We start from the raw sequence: 22,331 nt of genomic DNA on the forward strand, positions 1-22,331 counted from the left end.
TTGAGTTACTTATACTATCGGATGGTGACTTCAAGAAAACCGTAAATAATTATTTAACTTACGGCACGTCTGTAAAACGATTCTAGGACATCTACCCCCTGGACATCCACCCCCCGGACATCTACCACCCGGACATCCACCCCCCGGATATCCACCCCCTTAGGACAAGTACCCCCTAGGACAAGTACCCCCTAGGACATCTACCCCCCGGACATCTACCCCCGGACATTTACCCCCGGACATCTACCCCCCGGACATCTACCCCCCGGACATCTACCCCCCGGACATTTCCCCCCCGGACATCTACCCCCCGGACATTTACCCCTTGGACATCTACCCCCCACGGACATTTACCCCCCGTATCCAAAATATCCGTGAGTAGATGCCCGGGGGTAGCCTGTCTGGGGGGGGGGTAAATGTCCGGGGGGTAGATGTCCGGGGGGTAGATGTCCGGAGGGTAGAGGTCCGGGGGGTAAATGTCCGGGGGGTAGATGTCCGGGGGGTAAATGTCCGGGGGGTAGATGTCCGGGGGGTAGATGTCCGGGGGGTACTTGTCCGGGGGGTAAATGTCCGGGGGGTAGATGTCCTAGGGGGTACTTGTCCTAGGGGGTAGATGTCCTAAGGGGGTGGATGTCCGGGGATGGATGTCCGGGTGGTGGATGTCCGGGGGGTGGATGTCCAGGGGGTAGATGTCCGGATACGCTGTAGAACACTCAACTAAATTCGAACTTGCACACGTTTCGAAAGTTCAGAGCAAATGAAACCAATCAGCATTTTGCTGAATACCGTAAGAGCGCCACCCACGACATAAATATCATAGGTTCATTGAACTGGACCAATAGGTGTTTAGAGTTCTTTTCTGGATTACACTGTATCACAATTTGTGAAAAGAAATAATATGTGGAAAAAACATCCAATTGTATGATTGTTTATTTTCTCGATTCTAACCGCATAATGCTTCCTGTCGTGTTAAATCATACCCTCTAAATGGTATCGTCTAGAACATATAGGCCCTGTAAATCTCGGGTGAACTAGTTGGAGATGTGGTGTCAGGTTAAGTGAATCATATAGGCCTTTCTTCTATTGATTTCATCTCTGGATAATCGATAGTAGGATAAAGCAAAACAAAACAAGTCTATTGTAAATGTAAGAAACCTTTTGGTCATACATGGTCATGGTTCACAAACAAAGAAAGGCATCGGTTGTTAGAAGTGCGTTGGTAAAGTAACGTGCATGCAACGAGACAGTGGTCTCATTCTTTTAAAGAAGAATCATGCTATCCCAGCTACTTGCTTCTCGAATAAAAAAGGGCAATTTAATCCTATTCGTGTTGAAAAAAAGAGGATTGAATGTCAAGGACAAAGAATAAATCTCCATTGAGCAGTCCGCCTTGGTGGACATCTCTACAGATTAAGTCATTCACAACGAAAATTAGAAGTTGCCAGACTTTGATCATTTGATCCAGAGCTTGCAGTCGGAAGATGACGACGTTGGCAGAACAAAATTGTCTGCTGGCATTTAAGAAAAAAAAAACACGATAGGTTTCAACTTCTCATAAATTTGGATGGAATGATTTAAGAATAGGCCTAATGGTGTCTAGAATAAGATCACAGACGGCCATTACATAAAACACTGTCTTTATGTTTTACTGGTGGGTCTATCGACTGCTCAAGAAAAGGATAACAGTGAATTGAAGTCAGCTAGGCATGTCTGCACTCTCTTTGTGCAAATGGGCGAATAATTTCTCATTCATACAGAACACAGGATATCCAGTTTAATGCCCTCGGTTTATGGTTGGTGATCGACCATTGTCCAGCCTTTTTTTTGATACGGTGACGAGCTCAAGCTATGTGCAATTATCGTGGCGTCTTTTTCTTGCGCGAGACTGTCTTCGGTGGCGGATGGTGAAAAAAAACTAGAGCGGAGAATGAGATTCAGTACGGTTCACCAAGGCCACGTTAACACGGATGTATCTCGGTTTGATGGGTTATTTTGACATGTCTCTCTATCTAAGCTGGAACTTTGCCCTTGTTTGATACGGTGATCAAGGATTTCATTAATGTCGATCATGTTGGACGATTTCCGGTCATGCCGGTTGAGTCTCTCAGGCGTTTCTTACTTCGAAGACATCTTGGAAGCAGATGAAGAGTCTGGTGAGTATAATCATATACCGGTACAATCATATAAGTATGCCACTATGTATTTCCCATGTAACTTGCCGATCGCGAGGACATTGGATTGAAGTACGTTTGATATATAACTCTGCTTTGAGTATTTGGATCATGGACATTTTTCATTCGAATTTTCTTGAACCAACATTCACATTCCACGGGAATATATATATTTTTAAATCAAACGTTCTAGGTCTACAGGCCTAGACAAATGGAGAGTGAAAGGAAGATGGTACGAGATATGGATTAACTGTTTAATTATTATTGATATATTTAACACCTGGGTGGAGAGTGGGAAATTGTGGATTGACACCTTGCCATTGGATTCGAACGCACGACCCTGTGGTTAAATGGCGAGAGTCAGAACCATTATACCACGACGCTTCCCTCGAGCATTAATGAGCGCTTCTTGTTACGTTCTATGTTACAGTTTTTTCTACAAAATTCAACTATTACTAATATACGCACTTAACATTACTTCGATGTTTTCTTTCCTGTGTTAGAACACGCATTGGGGAAGGGATAGGGAACTAGGGGAGTAATTCTTAATCAGTTTCTCATCAAGCCAACGTTATTCTTGAAAAAAAATGGGCAGAGATAATAAAAAATAAAATTAGAAGAAATACAGCAAAATGTCTTATGATGCAGGTCTATTTATTCACGAATCTGTCCTTTAGGTTGCCTTTAAAAAAATATATATAGGAAAGAATGCGACGCTGATCCAGTGATACAGGAATCAAGTTATAGTGCCTCTCCGTATTGTGTTGAAATATGTAGTTTGCATCTGCGCTGGACAAGGTAGTGTTTTTATTTTCGCCTCGCCTGGCTCGCATCATCATTTTGCCAGCGGGGAGGTTGACGGTGAAACGCATTTTCATCTGAAAAATTCATGAATGTCTCCTCAAATAGCTAGAAAACATCGTTTCTCTCCTGGTCAATTATCGAGTAGATTAATGTGCCTTTTCTTCATCGACGTTGCCAGTCAGCCATGCCAGGTCACGGATGATTGATATTTCTGTTCATCTTGAATTTGTTTAGCAATGATGACAAGAAAACAAGCACCGCCAAGTTTGCCGATAGCCAACTCCACACGTACGTATACCTTGATTGACACCATTATTAACGTTTGATGATATTGAATGGGACATATTCGGGGCAGATGTTACAAATGTCCTAAATCAAAATTACAACAATTGTTATTTGTTAATTGCAAACAGGGATTTGTATCAACGTTCTATATGCATATGCCGCGGATATATGACTGGAAATTGAGCTTTCTCGTGGACTTGTTGATGGGTGGTTTTGGCGGGGAATCGAGTATTTTGTGATTTGGATTTTGGTGGTATTTTGTGTTACTAAGGACGCCATGTCTGTGCAGGTATACCGCTTATATCCCCATCTGTCATCTAACGCTTATTGACCCCCCTAACCTTTCTGTGGTTCTACTCGGAAGGAGGTCGAAATCGAGACGTTTCCCCCGCATCAAAAACAAGACATGATTTGGAGACATTATATTAAGGTTTCAATCAAATTTAGACTGCATACCAGAATGTAGCCACCACATTTTGTTCTGATTGCATAATTTAAAAACCAAGTTCGCCCCAAATTTAAGTTTATGTGAATTGATATAAAAAAATCGTTCAAGCAAAACACTCTACACTTTATCAAAATCGGATGAAAAATAATAGATTTATGACATTATTAACTTTTGCTGGATAAAAAACCCCAAATACGCCACTGGTGATCAAGGAACTGCACAAGAATGCGATTAAGTTTATTTAAATCAGAAAATAGTATAAATACAAGCGAAATTCGCAGTTGACGTATTATTATTACCCGACCCCATCATCTCCAACAGCTAAAATACGTTGGAAGATTTTGCTTAGAAATGAATACATTATTCTAAATTGCTATTCAAAAAGTCTTTGGTCTACTACATACAACATATTTAAAAATATAAGCGAAATATTTTTTTTTTTTATATTACGTTTAAAAAAGCAAATCAATATGTGAATCATCAAAATAAGGAGTGTTTTTTAAAACTGCACATTTTCCAATTGTTTTGCCCCGAGTTAATTGAATTTTGCAAATGTTCTTAAACAGCATGTTTGCACGCGACCACGCAATGTAAAAATGTGAGTAAATTGTGCATATAGGGGAATGGGAAAGTTTATTGATTTAACTTAATACAAAACTGAGTGGCTTGATGTTAATTTGAGTTTACTAGCAATTTATATAAACGACCAAATTACACGGCTGGGCTGAGATATTTTAAATTGGATGCAAATAATAGGGTGGAAATTGAAATAAATTGATATTTTATTTGTTGGCGTGGGAAAACAACGTTTAAAGGGTAAATAGGTACAGTGTGTATTTTGTAAGGCAACTCTGAAACTTGCATTTATCATATTAACGAAATCATATGTCTAAATGAACATGACATCAATTATGTAAAATTGTTAATTGCTAGATGATTAAGCAGTGTAAAAAATACGAAAATAAAAATGTATTTCAACATAGCAAATAAGCATAATTTATTTACAGTATTTCTTTATATGCATCCATCATAAATTGATTTTTTTTTTTCAAGTATTCGTTATCACTAAAAAATAATTAATTATCCTGCAATAAAAACAAATAAACAATATCGCCATTTCGTCCATTACCAACGATCTTATCCACTTCGTTTTCATCACTATCATAGTTTGTATAACTTTGGTAGAGCCCATTATTTTCGAAGATACGACTTGACCTTATTGTAATTCCAAGTCCACCCCCCCCAAAAAAATGATCTGCATATACAAGTACAAAAATGATACAAGCAAAACGCTGAAAATTTTATCGAAATCAGATTTAAAATAAGAAATGTGTGACATATAAAAGCTTCGCTTAAATTCACAACGTATATCTATCATTTGTATTTAGTTCAATACAACGGTATGCATATGAGGAACCAATATCGTCAATTATCTTCACATATAATATTTTATTTTCCCTATTCTATAATGTTTATCAGAGTTTGATTATACATGCACATGATTGTGCAATCAATTTTCAATGTATTTTTCATTTTTTTCCTTTTACTTCAAATAAATTTGTTGTTTGGTTGGACTTGATCTCTCGGTGGTATTATGTTAAGAATGATATTTGAAAGTAATAATTAATTATTTGTTAATTTTCCTAAATGGATTAAACAGTACTTAAACTCTTTAAACTTTTCGATTCCAATCAATTCAAATGTTCTTTAATCGCCTTAAAAGGTACATATGAAAATATATATCACAAATCATATATAAAATTATCAGGACAATATCAGGAAATTATCATTTCGTATAAAACATATATCAGTTTTGATCGTTAAGTACATTCAAAATTTTAATAATCGTTACACTCTCTCAAAACAATTGTTTGTCAATATGAACCTAACAGCAGTTAATTAAAAAACTATGTCAAAAATGAATCGGGATTTCTTGGTAAAGGTTGATATACCACAAGTTCAAATTACTTGAATTGTAAACATAACTGTGTTAAAAAAATATCTAGTACATTTTAAGACATCAACAGTTTGAGTTAGTAGTATACTTGAGTCAAATGTGTTCGGGGAAAACTAAATTGGACTTATTGGCAAGTAGATGACCTGGTTGTATGAAATAGTTTTATGAAGTTTCTGGACGGAAAGTGTAAGAGAGAGGTGGGGTATATCCGAAAACTAAGCCTACGCATAATATTAATGGATAACTGGTTGGGATTCTATGCAAAATTTCATGTTATAACATAACCAGCTGGAATAAATATAAACTGATTTACTAACGAAATCAAAGAAGTATTTTGTAAAAATTGTAATATTTTAAAAATTTATATATTCATTATGTAGATTCTGATTCGCTGATGATGCACAACCGGATGCAAAGAACAACACACCTCACCATGGTTATTTTGAGCATCATGTTTTCCTTTCTTCTTTTGGCGGTTTTTTGTTATTTTTAGAAATGTGTATAAAGCAAAGGGTGATTGCGTAGCGGGTCCCGATTTCACCCACACCCCGGTCTCTCTCTCTCGAGAGAGCCTGCATTTTAGTCGGTGAAAGAAAAGGTATCTTGATGCATGAGTTCTCTTTGAGTTAGCTCGCGCCTGACATGACATCACCCACCTAATTCAACCCCGGAGACATTTCCACCATCTTTATCATGCTTGGAAGAATCAGGAATCTTATTTAGGATGCTATTATAGTTCCCCCTATCGGTACCTGCTGCTGGCTATCATTAGAAAAAAGAGCTTTATGGTTTTAATATCGTGATTCTGAGTGCACGTGATCTTGTATTTTTCATCATGACGACATTTATGACTAAATTGCGTCGGCGTTCAATGCCCATCTTAAACCGAGAAAAACTATCTCTGCCTGTCGGTAAATACCATTTTATTATTTTTGTTAATGATTGCTGATTGGTATGTTTGCCATTCTATAGCAACGTATGTTCAGTTCTACATCTGATCAAAGTTGGCGTAGGATGACATTACTTTGAACATGTCTCTTCGACAATGTTCGGGTACCATATAGAATATCATTGTCCAAAGCAAATAATTAGTTTATTATTTCCTTGACTCATTACTTATATTTCAGTGAATTCATTATCATCGGTAACCTTACGAAAAATATCATCAAATTATTTCTCAAAACTTACACGACTTTCGACATTTCTAATTTGCATGGGTTTATAATAAATTAACGATAGATGAGGAAGTGCAAAATATAAATGTCATTTGAAACTGAAACCTAGTAGTTTTTACATAGATATTTTTGGAATATTTGTTTTGAAAGATTGCAATACAAAATTGAATGTCAGGTTTACCGCGAAGCATAATGTACACTTTAGCTGTTGACTCACTATTACCAGTGCATGGAGACACTGTGTGATCAGTCTAATGAAGTAGTGATTGGTAAGGTTAAATCGTGTATGGATTCAGTTGTACTTGTTATTGAAAATTTTAGGTGCATGTTGAAATAATGATTTTATCATTCGCTATCATCACACAAACTACAAATTGAGCCAAATATGAGAAGAATATATCAGATATGATTATACAATTTTTGATTTAATCGTTTATTCATGAATAATATAGTGTGCCCCTATATACCAACATTGGTTCACCATCGGAGCCCCCCCCCCCCCGAATGATAAAAAAAAAATCATATAAAGAAATCAGACTTCATATGAAAATAATACATTTGTTTTCTTTTCGCTAATAGTTTTCTTCTATTTTTTTATGGGAATGGACGAATCTAATTAACCATCGAATGGTCATGATGATGATGCAATAATTTATTATTAAACCCAGAATTGAATGTGTAAGAAAATTTAAGTGAAAAAATACTGATGGATTACATTTTCATTTTTTTCCTTTGTGAAATAAACAGTGTTGCTCTCAAGTTTAAAAGAATATTTTCATCCTCTCATCAGTTTGACCTCGTCCCACGCAAAAAAAAAACGTCGCCCCCTGTCTGCTCATTCAATGTTCATTGTTCATGAGAGCGTAATATCGAATTGTGGATTATAGGAATAATTGGAACAGAAAGTTATTCCAATTGTTACCCCCTCCCCCTTGTTCCATCGTCCCGAGACATCTCATGAAGTAAATCAAGAAGTAATAATCATAATGTGAACTGAAACTTAAAATTGAAGATGTTTTTATGACAGAATATGATATTTCAAAATCAAATTGACATTCATGATCTATACCATGTAAAAAGTCACGTACAAGAGTTTCATATCACTTATTGGCATTGAAACAAATGAAATTTGTATAGAAGTAATGACCTTTAAGAGTGTTACATTGCTCCCCTATAAAATGATATGTTCCACTCCGTACAAATCGTTAGCACCCATTATGCATCCACGATTATATTTAGAGTCATTAGAACGTTAATAGGTTTTGGATGAGTTGCAAATGTGATAAGAGTATTCGAAATATGTGTTGGAAAAAGAAAGACAGAAAGGGGGAGGGGGAGAGAGAGAGGGGGTGGTGCATTCATGCATGTTCATCGATATTCATATGTGATACTGTATGTGGTACATGTTACATATGAATATATTATCAGAAAAATAATACAGGTTTTGTTAATTTTCTGTTGATGAAATCATTACAAACATTTAGAAAATGTATGTGAGGGGCTTATAATATGTGGAAGTGTTTGTGAGAGAGGGAGAGGTTGACTATAGACACATGGTTATGGAAGGAAAATGGAAAGAGAGAGGAGATGCGGTGGTAATATCTTTAATTCTGAGGTTCCTACTTCTTACTAATGATACGAAAAGGGATTATCTATTTGAATGGTGCAAATGAAATAAAGTTAAACCTGTATACAAAGAACATCTAATGGATGGAAGAAATGGTGGTGTTGATGGACACGTTCCTTCTATGTATATTTCAATGGAGAGACCATCTTTTTTTTATTCTTAAAAACAGTTGTTCCTTTTTACAGGTGGTAGCTGAAGTAGGTCTGATTTAGGCTATTACTTGTATATTATGATTTATTTTATGAGACGGTGTATACTTTTTAACATAATCATGTAATCTGACATTACATGGAATATACTAATTTTCATCCAGTGCATGTAGAGCCACACGTCTGTAACTTGGTTGATGACTAGTATAGTTCGGAGAAGGAAATATAACACGTTAAAGTATACATATATTTGTAGGACTGGCACCTCTATCTCTTTCTTGAAGAGAGTAACATTCTGTAAAGGTGTTGAACAAACAATACGAATATTCTTTTTTTGTATCAGTTGTTTATCCACGAACCGGAACGCAATTTTGTCCCTTTCGACATATTTTGACCTTGTGCTGTCGTGTATGTGGCAATCGACACAATATGTTTATTTTCTTTGTCATATATGCTGCTATACTGAAACAGTTGCTATGCAAAAAGGGAATATGATGTTATGGAGTATCAGTATTTACTTAAATTTCTATATGTACATACAATATTTGGACAGTCAAGAATATGGACAGAAACAATGCCCTTGGATACGCCAAGTTGTCACGTGTTTGTCTGTCTGTAACCATTCCAGATAAATGTGTGTTGACGAGGTGAGTGTCAGCATTTTACTGGAACATACTAAAATTTACGAGCTTGTTAATACATTTATTTTTTTATTTTTTTCAAAAGATAGTGTCCGATATTTTTTATGGTTAGCCGTGACAAATGTATCTTTTCGTCTCACCTGCATAGCAGAGTGAGACTATAGGCGCCGCTTTTCCGACGGCGACGGCGGCGTCATCACCAAATCTTAACCGAAGGTTAAGTTTTTGAAATGACAGCATAACTTAGGAAGTATATAGACCTAGTTCATGAAACTTGGCCATAAGGTTAATCAAGTATTACTAAACATCCTGCCTGAGTTTCAGGTCACATGATTAAGGTCAAAGGTCATTTAAGGTCAATGAACTTAGACCATGTTGGGGGAATCTACATCAAAATCTTAACCTAAGGTTAAGTTTTTGAAATGTCATCATAACTTAGAAAATATATGGACCTAGTTCATGAAACTTTGACATAAGGTTACATAAGGTTAATCAAGTATTACTGAACATCCTGCTTGAGTTTCATGTCACATGACCAAGGTCAAAGGTCATTTAGGGTCAATGAACGTTGGCCAAATTTGGGGTATTTGTTGAATTACCATCATAACTTTGAATGTTTATGGATCTGATTCATGAAACTTTGACATAAGAGTAATCAAGTATCACTAAACATCCTGTGCAAGTTTCAGGTCACATGATTAAGGTCAAAGGTCATTTAGGGTCAATGAACTTTGGCAAAATTGGGGGTATTTGTTGAATTACCATCATAACTCTCTAAGTGTATTGGTCTAGTACATAAAACGTGGACATAAGAGTAACCAAGTATCACTGAACATCTTGGGCGAGTTTCACGTCACATGACCGAGGTCAAAGGTCAATGGACTTTGGCCATGTTGGGGGTATTTGTTGAATTACCATCATAACTCTGTAAGTATATTGGTCTAGTTCATAAAACTTGGTCATAAGAGTCATCAAATATCACTAAACATCTCATGCGAGTTACAGGTCACATGACCGAGGTCAAAGGTCATTTAAGGTCAATAAACTTTGGCCATGTTGGGGGTATTTGTTAAATTACCACCATATCTCTCTAAGTGTATTGGTCTAGTACATAAAACGTGGACATAAGAGTAACCAAGTATCACTGAACATCTTGGGCGAGTTTCACGTCACATGACCGAGGTCAAAGGTCAATGGACTTTGGCCATGTTGGGGGTATTTGTTGAATTACCATAACTCTGTAAGTATATTGGTCTAGTTCATAAAACTTGGTCATAAGAGTCATCAAATATCACTAAACATCTCATGCGAGTTACAGGTCACATGACCAAAGTCAAAGGTCATTTATGGTCATTGAACTTTGGCCATTTTAGAGGTAATTATTAGATTGCTGTCATAACTTTCAAAGTTTATAGACATAGTGTATAAAATGTGGATATAGGGGTAATCAAGTATCACTGACAAGTTTTAGGTCACATGATCAAGGTCGAATGTCAATGAATGTAGTATTGTATCATTATATGAATGGTGTTTTTTGTGAATAATTATTTTATAGTAGTTTTCAAAGTCAGCACTGCTGCTATATTGAATCGCGTGATGCAGGTGAGACCACCAGAGGCATTCCACTTGTTTAATGTTATGCATTGAATTATTTTTGTATTAATCTGGCCTGTGTAATAATTTCCGCGCCAAATCTGTGACATAATGTTTTTATTAGAAAGTAATATATTTTTCAAATTTCCCTCTCGCCTCAATTGCGCTAAATCTTGTGCGAAATAATGGTCAGCCACTCAAAAGACTCGCCTTATTATGTTACTGATATTTCTCGGTACTCAACTTTGGTTATGAGCTGTCTTTGAAAGATAATACTAAACAAACAAAAAGTAATATTATTATTTCGACAATGCTGTTACATTTGGCTACCCATAATAATAAAAAAGATTATTCCATGGTTATCATCACAATTCTGATCATAGTAAACCTGTATGGTTTGGGAGACAAAGATTTTTGTTGTTCCTTCTAATGAGCTAATTATCTCACATAATATTATAGTGGGTAATACCGAACGATGGGATATTTCCTTAAAACACATGTCTCGGACTCAAACCAGATAGCATATTTCTCTAAAATATAATTTTTTCCCTATAAACAGATTTTCACGATTTTTGTTTTGCTGTTGTTGTTTAAATACTGTTCAAATACTAGTTTGCCAATATAGAATGATGATGAGTGCACATGCAAGAGCTGATATGTATAGTTTTGTTTTCAAAGAACAGCGAATGGGAGAACTCGGGGAAGTTTACAACATCAAATGGATAAGCTGATCCAAAAAGCACTTATTAAAAATGTCGCGCCACTTATGTCGGTCTATATATGTACCAGAGTGTTGAATTTCGTCCCTGGACAATTACCGCAGAGGAAATAGAAGAAGTGAACAAAATGACGTCGTTCTCAACCGATGCTCGGGGAAACGATATATGTCACACCACCAACTTGCTTCTCGAAAATAAGACATTTGAATAGAAAATGCATTCGTACAAGATTTCCTTGCTGGTGAATAGATTATGATAATTCTGTCGCGTTTAAAGGAGTGCGTTTCATGGGCAAAAACGTATTTTCGATGAATGCAAATATTGATAACGGCAAAATCCTACAATATCATTTTAGCTATATATGTTCCTAAAGATCGCCCATTTACATTTTAAAGTCTAGCCAGTCGTAATAAAACTTGAGATTTCTTGTGAAATCTTCCCGGATGCCGCGGGTGTTTGACAATGCTTTCTAACATCTGAACGAATTTGCCGAATGTTCGAAATATGAACGTACTGGAATTATCATTTTAACAATATGAAAATACTAAACCATCTGCATTCTGTAAAAATACTCTTGAAACTAATTATGTGCTGTACTCAAAGAATAGGGTCACATACAATTTTCGATAATCTAAAATGACAATGATTGCTAAAGTGGATTTCCATTTGATGCATTAGTATACTTTTCATAAACTAAACCAATTATCGCTAAAAGCTAAATTGCCGTGAAATAAACAGGATCTGCACTTCATAGATACAAGTGTTCAGGAAATGAACGAATTTCATATCATATTATTACAGTGTTCTGGTTTACTAAAACTTATCTTGTGATTTTTTTAAATTGTGAAATGAAGTTTATTTTGTTAACGAACTTTTTCTGAAATAAATGTTCTTTTCCATGCTACTTTCATGATATCGAGAAGATCATCAAGGGAAAAAAAAAACAGGATAGAAAGAACAATCACAAAGAGACAGACAAATAAGTATATACGACAAATAAGTATATACGGGGTTGAAAGGATTTCATAAAAGTGTCCCAGAAAATAATGAATTACGCCGGGAGGGGCGATAAACTTAGCAAGGTATGAATTATAATTTGTATGTTACAAAGAAAATCAGCCACACAAAAAGGAGTTTTGGGGGTCCTAATGTATTGTCAGTCTGAAAGGCATTGTGTCGTATAAATACCATTGAACTGTTGATTTGTAATAGAATACTCTAGTGTTATTTTGATGTTATGGTTTTTTAACCGTGCTCTAACTCCTCTCACCCGTGTGTGTTATATGTCTGCATGAAGGAAGGCAGTGAAGTGCATCGAAGGATACGGGACTCGGTATAAAGTGCACATATCCGTGTCAAAAGGAAATACGAGATTTGATAAGACACCCAACGTCTTACAACTGGTAAGAGTACTTGAGTTTCATGTACATATAATCTACTTGATATTTACTTCTTGGCTGATTTTTTACAGAGAGATCAGAAAGCACCAAAGCAAAGACAATGATGCCAGAAGGACCCAAGTCTAATGGCAGGATTCAAACGAATGGCGGATCACATGAGGTTGATATGGTTGGTGTATGCGAAGCAAAAGGCTACCTGCCTTCTCCGGACGCCAACCAGAATCGCCATCAGCTGCAGACATCGAATGGAATGAGTGCAATGTCCACCGAACAGGACGACGAAGGTGACATCGTATTGCGTTGTAAATCCGAACATGGAACCGTCGACACTGATGGTGATTCGTATGCGGTGTCGGCAGAAATTGTTGGAGGACGGTATCCATGGCAACAGGATGTGATGACGCAATGTGGTCGCAAGGGCACCAGGAATGTCAGCATCCAGACAGAACTCACAGAGGTATGTGAGAGGTGTTACACCGAGAGGGTGGTCAAAGGGGACAATTCGTCGTCGATTTTAAATCGAGTGTTTCGCAGGAGCAAACTATCCAAATCTCAGAGCTCTGAATTCAAACCAATAGGAAATGACCTTAGCTTCCTTCCAGCATCTCGCCATGCAAGCATCAGTGTCCCATCCACTGGAAGACCACTTGTTGATATCAGAGGCATACACGATTCCCGGGATGTGATGGGGTTGTCCATGCCAAACATCAATACTGCGGATTCGTTGACGCCATCACCCTTCCCGTCACCGCTCCCCTCACCAGATGTGGCGGTAAGAAACGACACAATCGTTATTATCTCATTGTTCATAACAAAGATCATTCAAATTAAGTACTCTTTGATTGTGATATTTATTTAAGGACTGATTAGTTTGATATATTAAGTTCCTTTCATTTCCTTGCGTTTTCAGTCACCACTTCTCATGCTTCTGATGCTGATCATGTTAGAATTAACGTTTTACTACGTGTATAAGGAAGTCTATGTACCAAAATGGTATTAAGGGTGCTGTAATACGAACGAAGGACAAAGTTGGGAAATGAATTTTGTGCAACATAACTTTGAATCCGCAACATATTACAAGTTAGCACAGACATAACCCCTCACAGCACCCCCCCCCAAAAAAAAAACAATTAGGGAGTACCCCTAAAATTAAAGTTAAGTCTATTTTTAAAGTATATTTACATAATCTATTTTACCCTTCTCACCGCTCCAATGCAGTGAATTTGAATATCATGTCTAATTTCATTTTACCTATTATACAATTCACACAATTGTCCTATCACCTCAGTAAATTTCTATTTTTCTTTATGATTGAAAGGAGCTTCAGTCTTACACTCGTAATATTGCAAAGCCACAGTTTATGCTCCAGATGCAATGAAATATATAATAATAATTTACAGACATGAAAATAATACGACTCTGCCTGAATCCTGTCGCGTTTTGGATTATCATGCAGACCACATCTCTTCATTCGGAATAATTTTCAGATTAACTTATTTGCATGCGTGTGTGACTATCTCATTCTGTACGGATCACAATTTGACATTACATAGTCTATAATCTCATGTTTGCGTCAATTTTCGGATTGTGTATGGTCATATTTTAGTGTCGATTATCAGATTAAGCCCGATGATACACTGCACCAATTTTTAGATTAACATTGTTAGATTTACACTGGGAGATATATTATGTTCTTTCATTTATGTTTACCATGTTTACAGAAAAAGCAGATTGGGAGAGACGTCGACAGCGCAAATCCTACAGTTGTTCTCAGCTATCATCCAGATGATTCAGACTCATTATCGGGAATTAATGCAGGAAGTCATGATGGTATAAAATATTTTTACGACCAGTCGAAAAATTCTAAGTTACAAACATAAAACATCACCCATTATGTGCATAATTCCGATAAGATTTGACAAAAAGCGAAGTGATTTTGTCTGCAGATCTTACAATTAAGGTATTATTTTTCTTTCATGTTATGTCTTTAAACACAATATTAATCTCACAATGTTCTATATGCATATACGTCTCTAGAAACTAAAAATCATCAATCTTGTAATACACTAAAGACTTGACTAATCATATGATGTACGTGATGGGGATACAGATTCAATTCAGATTGATTTATTTTTCTCAGCATAAAAACAAGAAATATGACACATAATACAATGTTTAACAAAAAATTAATATACTAAGACGGTAGGAGCCATAAACAAGTAAAACTTATCTACGGCCGGTCCATTATGATTTACATCTCAGACTTAATTGTAGGAGTCAGTGTAATGAATCAGGATGGACTATAGGGACTATAGTTATATAGGGATAACCCAAACCGAGATCTTGTAAACATTCTTGTGGGGCCTACATTTAATGATCAACAGTCCTTGCATGGTCAGACCAGGGAATTCTCACCAACAATTCCCTGGTCAGACGGTGTTCATGCAGGTACTTCTGGGAGCCCCAACCGTGTCATCGTCTAACAAAGCTAGCAAAGAACTCCTTTATCTTCGGGTGCTTTTAAATGAACGCACCAGTAAGTATATGTCGGGGGCAATTAGGTGAGAGGATTGCACCGAGATGCCCAAACCCCAAATTTACACTCGGTTATACCTGGTTTTTTCCCAGATTTAACGCACTGATTGGGTTATGATGTGGGAATGAGATAGAAGTATTTTAAATGTAAAATTATTCAAGTATTGTCCAGCGGACTTCTGACCGATTACACGGACAGTTCACAGGCAGGAAGGGTCAGTGAAGATCATATCTGGTGCTACCGATTTGAAATGTTAATCAGAAATAGCGGGGGTGGAATGAAGTGGGCGCGAGAGCATATTTTGATCGTCGATAGTATTCCTTGTGGAAAGAAAATGCGGATCAAAATTAGTATAGAAAACAGGGAGAAATTCATATCCCTAATGCTTTCACTCTGTAAACTGGTCATATGACACCGTAGTTTTCTACGTATAGGTCTTTGTTTAATGTTATCATTCTGAAACTCTTGATATCAGATGAAAGACAGTTTTAATTTCTCGGGAATTAAATTTCCACACGAACAGATAATTCCTGGCTGAAAAAAATCTTGGAGGTCGTAAAAGGGAAGAGAACTATTAAAAGATTTAAAAATGACAATGTGTTGTTTAAAGTTCATTGAGATACCACTATCAATGTTACAGTCTTTCTGGAGATTTCATAACATTGTGATATCAAGAAAACATATGAGGATTTGAAAAGCATATAGTGAGAGAAGACAAATGATTATGAAATCCATTGTTTATATAATTCGTGTTTTAAATTGTAAGTTAGATTGTATAAATGTGCAACTAACCACTATACAATTGTTATCATGCATATTTATGATAGATTATGATAGATGTGCAAGCTTGGCAAAAAAGCATTTTCACCATTTCATTTCGAGCCCCTGAACAAACGATGATTTATAGCACAATATAATGAGGACGGTCATAATGATATCGTTGTTAATGAAAACAAAATTTCAATTTCTCATGCCATTCATATGAAGATTCGTCTGGGTCAGTAACAAGTAACGGAAGTTCACTCCGGGTTCCGTCGCCAGAATTGCTCCAAACTATCAAGACTTCTTACCCAAAACATCTAAAGGTAAGTTTTCTTTCCGTGTTTTAACTGTCACATTGAAAAATAACCATTTTCAAGTTTACCCATAATCATAATTGAGTAAGATAATGTTTTGCTTGTACATACTTTTCCAAACGAAACTTACAATTGTAATTACAAAGGAAAATACTGTTATATATTGAGAATACTTTCAGTGTCTTACAATTATTAATTGTACTGAAAGAGTGTAATAAATAATATGCAGGCCCTTTTAAAACAGATGATAAGTGTGTTATTTGGTGGATGCAATGACATTTACAATAAAGATTTCTTGAACTTTCTGGTGAATGGTTTCTGTAGAATGATTTCTATGTTTCATTTTTCAAAACCAGTATACGGATATCATCCGATCATGTTTTAATGAGTGGTGTATATTAACACAAAGATATGATATGTCCATATAGTTATAAAGTATACTTAAAGACAGAATGTTTTAGAAGTACAGTTGAAGCATACAGCTACGTCCGATTATTGTCAGTATCCTTTTTTCCACATTCTTTATATAATCAAGAAATCGTTGCAGTGTTTAAGTGGAGCATATACTACGAATACATCTTTGGTAAATCAGAAAGTTGTTTACTATTTTTTAATTTTATTATCTGAACCCGAAAACCAAGGTAGATGAAGGATTGTCATAAAAGTACTGGAGCTTATGATAAACATTAATATATTGAAAGAAAATATGTAAACGCATTATTTAGAGGTCAAGCCCACCCCAGACAATGTTGATTTTAATCAAGAAAGAATAAATGAAACGAGCATAATGCTTAAAATTTTATCAAAATTGGATGTAAACTTAGAAAGTATATTTTTCACAAAACCGCTCTATGCACAACCCAGTGACATGCAGATGAGAGAGTTGATGTATCCCTCACTCACTATATCTTTTTCATTGTTTGAATTATACAATATTTCTATATTTACAGATTTGACGACAAACTTGACTGAACCATAAAGTTTTAAAATAATTTTAATACCACATGTTCAGAAAAATATAAAACTTTGTTTCATATGGCAATGAGGGGAAATTTAGAATATTTAATATTCACATAATAAAATACTAAAGATACTGTTTTGTGAAGTTAAGCGAAACACGTCCTACTGATGAATTTTTCAGTGTATATGCTTGTTGGATTTTTATTCAAATCGAATTCTTTTGTGGTGTACTTGTCCTTTAAGTATCTACTTAGAAAGTCATGTTTCTGTGTGTCAGATTAATTATTGATAAATGTTATCTGGACATAGATTGAGCCCGAGGAACAAGGTGAAGATGAAGAGACCGTTCCTCCCCCTAGTTACCGAAGACAGAGAAGAGATGCTGTCATATCACAAGTGGCACCCTCGGCCCAAGATATGGGTTCTGAAGAACACGAGTTGAACAAGTACGTGTAACATTTTCTAATTTTAAAACTTCATGACTACGTTTTGAATAATTAAATAATCCTGATTGTCACAGAGATATTAAAAGAAAATGCTTAAGTTTTTCGGTATTTTATTCGTAAAACACAATGTGTATGTTACGATTTTCTTTGTTATGTTTGTTTTCCTTTTCCATGACAGCATACCCTTGCGGTCACAAGAATGCTTTGAAAAATGCATTAAAATTGATGTTCGATTATTATTTGTAACTACTTTTTTCAATTGTTATCTTTTGCTTGAAAAATGTGACGTCATCGGTTGGGATTAAATAGAACATTTTTTAATGTAGCTCCGTAACACTTTTGTTGAGACTGATCAAACGCAAATGAAATCATCCATCCTCATCCCTTTCCACGAACAGCCCTTGAAGAAGTATTCAGGCAAAATTAGATTTTGAATTGCATGATAAGCAACTGTATAGGCTTTTCGTTTAAACTTACAGGTAAACACATTTCTCTTCCATTCACAATTAAAAAAATACAATGGATGGTAATCTCAATAGATAAGCTGGGATTAAGCCCAGACTAAACAAGAATTACAGTCTACACTGATAAGGAATGGCAGGCTTCACCTTTCTCATTGATTTTGCATGGAAAAGATGATGTATCAAATACTTATTGGATTATATTATTCATATTCACATTATCCTTTTTATTTTAGTGCAAAATCACTGTTTACCCTTTTTCATTGCGGGTTTACAATAAACTTTACAGGTTAAGATGGTTAAGATCGTAAAGGGCACTCCACAAAATAACCATAGATTAGAATGCTAACTAATGGTTCAAATTCACTAAGTTGTACTAACTTAAGTCCGTGTTCATATCCTTGCTTTATCTCTGGATTGCCAAATGTGATACATATATTAGTGATGCTGCATTCGATATTTTTACTTATTTTGTGGTTTTATTATTTCATGGCCAAGAAAATTGTCCAAATAATTTCCAGACAGTTTCTAATGAAAATAACAATAATTATAATGATGATAATAATAATTATAATAGCTGTATTTATAAAGCGCCTTTTGCCTGAGGATACCAAGCGTTGCTATTATTACCCCGGCTTTAGCTCGAGCTACCATCACCGCCGCTCAGTGCATGCAAGGAATTAATCCTGCCGGGTACCCATTCACCTCACCTGGGTCGAGTGCAGCACAGTGCGGATAAATTTCTTGCTGAAGGAAAACACGCCATGGTTTAGATTCGAACCCACGACCCTCTGTTTGAAAGGCATGAGTCAGAATCACTAGACCACTAGACTATTAACGATAATAACAATAATTATAATAATAATAATGATAATGAGTAACAAAAAATGATGCTTGAGTTGTAATATATTCATACTCCTGATTCATCCTTCCATTTATCTTACGTCGTTATGTCTGCCTTCTAAAAAAAACACACAAATTTGCAAGATATTCACTTCAGCTTTATTGTCCTCTCTGCAGTTACAAGCCTGATTCACCACCGCAGGCGACACGGAACTCCACCACGCCACAGATGGACTTTCTTGTACCTACGGTATCACGGAAACAATCCAACGAGCATCGGGCTAGTATCATGAGCGAAGCTAGTTTCACTTTACAATGTAAGTCAGCCTCGTATTATTTGTAAAGGTCACAATGATGACATTTTAGAAGAGCCCCTAAACTATCAAAATGCCTTATACTTATCAAAGTTTTTTTTAACCATATGAAAAATGTGGGAAAGAATATTTGTAAACTGAGATATATGCCACTTTATTTTAGAGAGACCACACGAGTTTGCTGTGTCTCTTCAGAATTATGGTCAGTGACTTTGCTCAGATTACACTATCAATTAAAGAATATAAAGAAAATGTAATTGGATGTTGAATCTTTGAATGTTAAACTGATGCAGTCTTGTTGTACGACCTCGCTGCTGTCACGTACGTCATACATAGAGATGTCTAACATTCAGACGGGGGAGTAAACATCTTTATATAAAGCTTATTCAGATCGATAAGCTTGATTGACAAATGTTTGAGGAAAAAGAACCATTGTAGGACGCCATTGGTCACAAGGTCCATGTAGTAGACTCACACTGTTAACCGATTATTTGTGGTCTTCCCTGATTTACTGAAATGATAATAGGTGTATTGATCTATACTCGCCTCACATTTGTTTTGACTATTTGCAATTTCCCGGCCAGAGGCAGAAGGAAGGATGAAATGAGGGAAGGGGAGAGAAAAGTAAGCAATAGGTAGGGGAGGGAGCTCGGGGGCAGATGAGCGAGGTGTGGGGAGTTTGAGAGGGATTGGAAGAGTAAGGGAAGGGGAGAAAGAAAGTGCGTGTGTGTGAGTGAAAGAGAGAGAGAGTGCGAGAGATAGCGAGATAGAGGGAATATACATAAAAAGATATAAAAAATGAGTGTGGATTGGAGAGTTGGAGAGGTACGTGTAGTTGGATATGTGGTGAGATGGGCTGGTGAACAGTGAGAGAGTGTGGGAGAGGGTTAGAATGGAGAAAAATAGCATTAGTAGAGGTTGTGTGAGACTTAGGGTGGGAACATTATAGAGGGATAGGTAGTGTGAGAGGAAAATGTAATGAGTTAGGTAGTGTGGGAGGGAGGGGTTGTGTTAGAAGGCAATGTGAGAGGAGGGTGTGTGGAAGAAAGATTAGTAGGAGAGGTGGATATAGTTGGAGGGGTAGTGTGGGAGGAGCGGTATGGGAGGGAGGGGTTGTGTGAGAAGGCAACGTGAGAGGGGGAGGTGCGGGAGAAAGATCAGTAGGAGAGGTGGATAGGGTGGGAAAGAGAGTGTGTGTGGGAGAGTGTTTGTGAGTGGGCAATGAAGTAGGAGAGGTAGTGTGGGAGGGAGGAGCGGTGTGGGAGGGAGGGGTTGTGTGAGAAGGCAACGTGAGAGGGGGAGGTGCGGGAGAAAGATCAGTAGGAGAGGTGGATATGGTGGGAAAGGGAGTGTGTGTGGGAGAGTGTTTGTGAGTGGGCAATGAAGTAGGAGAGGTAGTGTGAGAGGAGGGGTAGGGGAGAGGGTGGTGCAGTGAGAGAGGTAGTGTAGGAGGGAGGGACGGTGTGGGACGGAGGGTTTGTGTGAGAAGATGATGTGAAGGGAGGGGAGAGGGTGATATAGTGGTATATGGAGTGTGGGAGGGCGGGTAGATGGCGAGGGTGATATAGTGGTAGAGGGAGTGTGGGAGGGAGGGTAGTTGGTGAGGGTGATGTAGTGGGAGAGTGAGTGTGGGAGGGAAGGTATTTGGACAGGGTGATGTAGTGGGAGAGTGAGTGTGGGAGGGTAGATGGAGAGGGTGATATAGTGGGAGAGGGAGTGTGGGAAGGAGGGTATATGGAGAGGGTGATGTAGCGGAAGAGTGAGTGTGGGATGGAGGGTAGTTGGAGAGGGTGATATAGTGGGAGAGTGAGTGTGGGAGGGTAGCTGGAGATGGTGATATAGTGGAGGGGTAGTTGGAGAGGGTGGCGTAGTGGTATATGGAGTGTGGGAGGGCGGGTAGATGGCGAGGGTGATGTAGTGGGAGAGTGAGTGTGGGAGGGAGGGTATTTGGAGAGGGTGATATAGGGGGAGATGGAGAAGTAATGTGAGAGAAAACTACGAGATGCGTGGAGGAGAATGGGAGGGAGGAGTAGTGTGAGAGGAAGATGCATTGGGAGAGAGATAGTCTGAGAATAGTATACGGTCGGGGTTGGAAGCTGGTGGGAAAGGGAAATGTGATAGGAAACAGGATTAATGAATTTTGTTGAATGATTAATAATAAATTGCAATTTTTCAATCCTCTTTTCAGCTGTTGCAGCCAAACATGTTCAAGGTAAGATTTTTCTTTGCGGCTATTAGGGTTTTGACAATTACACCTGCTGTTTTTATTTATTTATTTGATCATAATGAAACGTCTTGATCTAATGGATTTTTAATGATTTATCTAATATATCCAATTTGTATCGTTATCCTGTTTATTTTCTCATCGGTTTAGTTTGCAGCTTTAATTGTTTATGTTTCGAACTTATGCACATGAAATGCATATGTCAATTTTTGAGGAAAGAAATAGAAACATCCGTACCCATTTGTTTGAGCAAGGTAAAAGGAGCTTTGTTTAATGACTATAATGATTATTGCATTACACGATTCGTTTCTTATTGTCTCGTAGATATAAAAATTTGAATACATCATGATTTCTTTAGTATTATGTTCATGTCATTTTATTTGTATATCATCTAGGTGGATAATTACATAGCATATTCACTACAATGATGAATTGCAAATAATGGCAAAGTTCAAAGATGAAGTACGATACAAAGGTAAAGGAGCGATAAAGACAGACATGT

At 36.9% G+C, this 22,331-nt stretch overlaps 1 protein-coding gene across 2 annotated transcripts in view; it reads left to right on the forward strand.

Moving 5' to 3' along the window:
* The first annotated feature begins 1,852 nt into the window (after positions 1-1,852).
* The window catches only part of LOC129257555 (uncharacterized), a 33,905-nt gene continuing 13,426 nt past the window's right edge, over positions 1,853-22,331 (forward strand). The window contains exons 1-8 of one of the 2 annotated variants that reach the window (XM_054895911.2): positions 1,853-2,153; positions 3,210-3,263; positions 13,041-13,741; positions 14,691-14,799; positions 16,493-16,590; positions 17,851-17,987; positions 19,469-19,608; positions 21,794-21,817. In XM_054895911.2, coding sequence (XP_054751886.2) covers positions 2,060-2,153; positions 3,210-3,263; positions 13,041-13,741; positions 14,691-14,799; positions 16,493-16,590; positions 17,851-17,987; positions 19,469-19,608; positions 21,794-21,817 — 1,357 coding nt within the window. In that variant the 5' untranslated portion in view covers positions 1,853-2,059. Of the gene's footprint in view, positions 2,154-3,209; positions 3,264-6,246; positions 6,577-13,040; positions 13,742-14,690; positions 14,800-16,492; positions 16,591-17,850; positions 17,988-19,468; positions 19,609-21,793; positions 21,818-22,331 lie in introns of those variants that run through there. The other variant, XM_064096701.1, reaches the window with a different exon arrangement.

The sequence above is a fragment of the Lytechinus pictus genome, chromosome 3, assembly GCF_037042905.1.
Source record: "Lytechinus pictus isolate F3 Inbred chromosome 3, Lp3.0, whole genome shotgun sequence".
Lineage (NCBI taxonomy): Eukaryota > Metazoa > Echinodermata > Echinoidea > Temnopleuroida > Toxopneustidae > Lytechinus > Lytechinus pictus.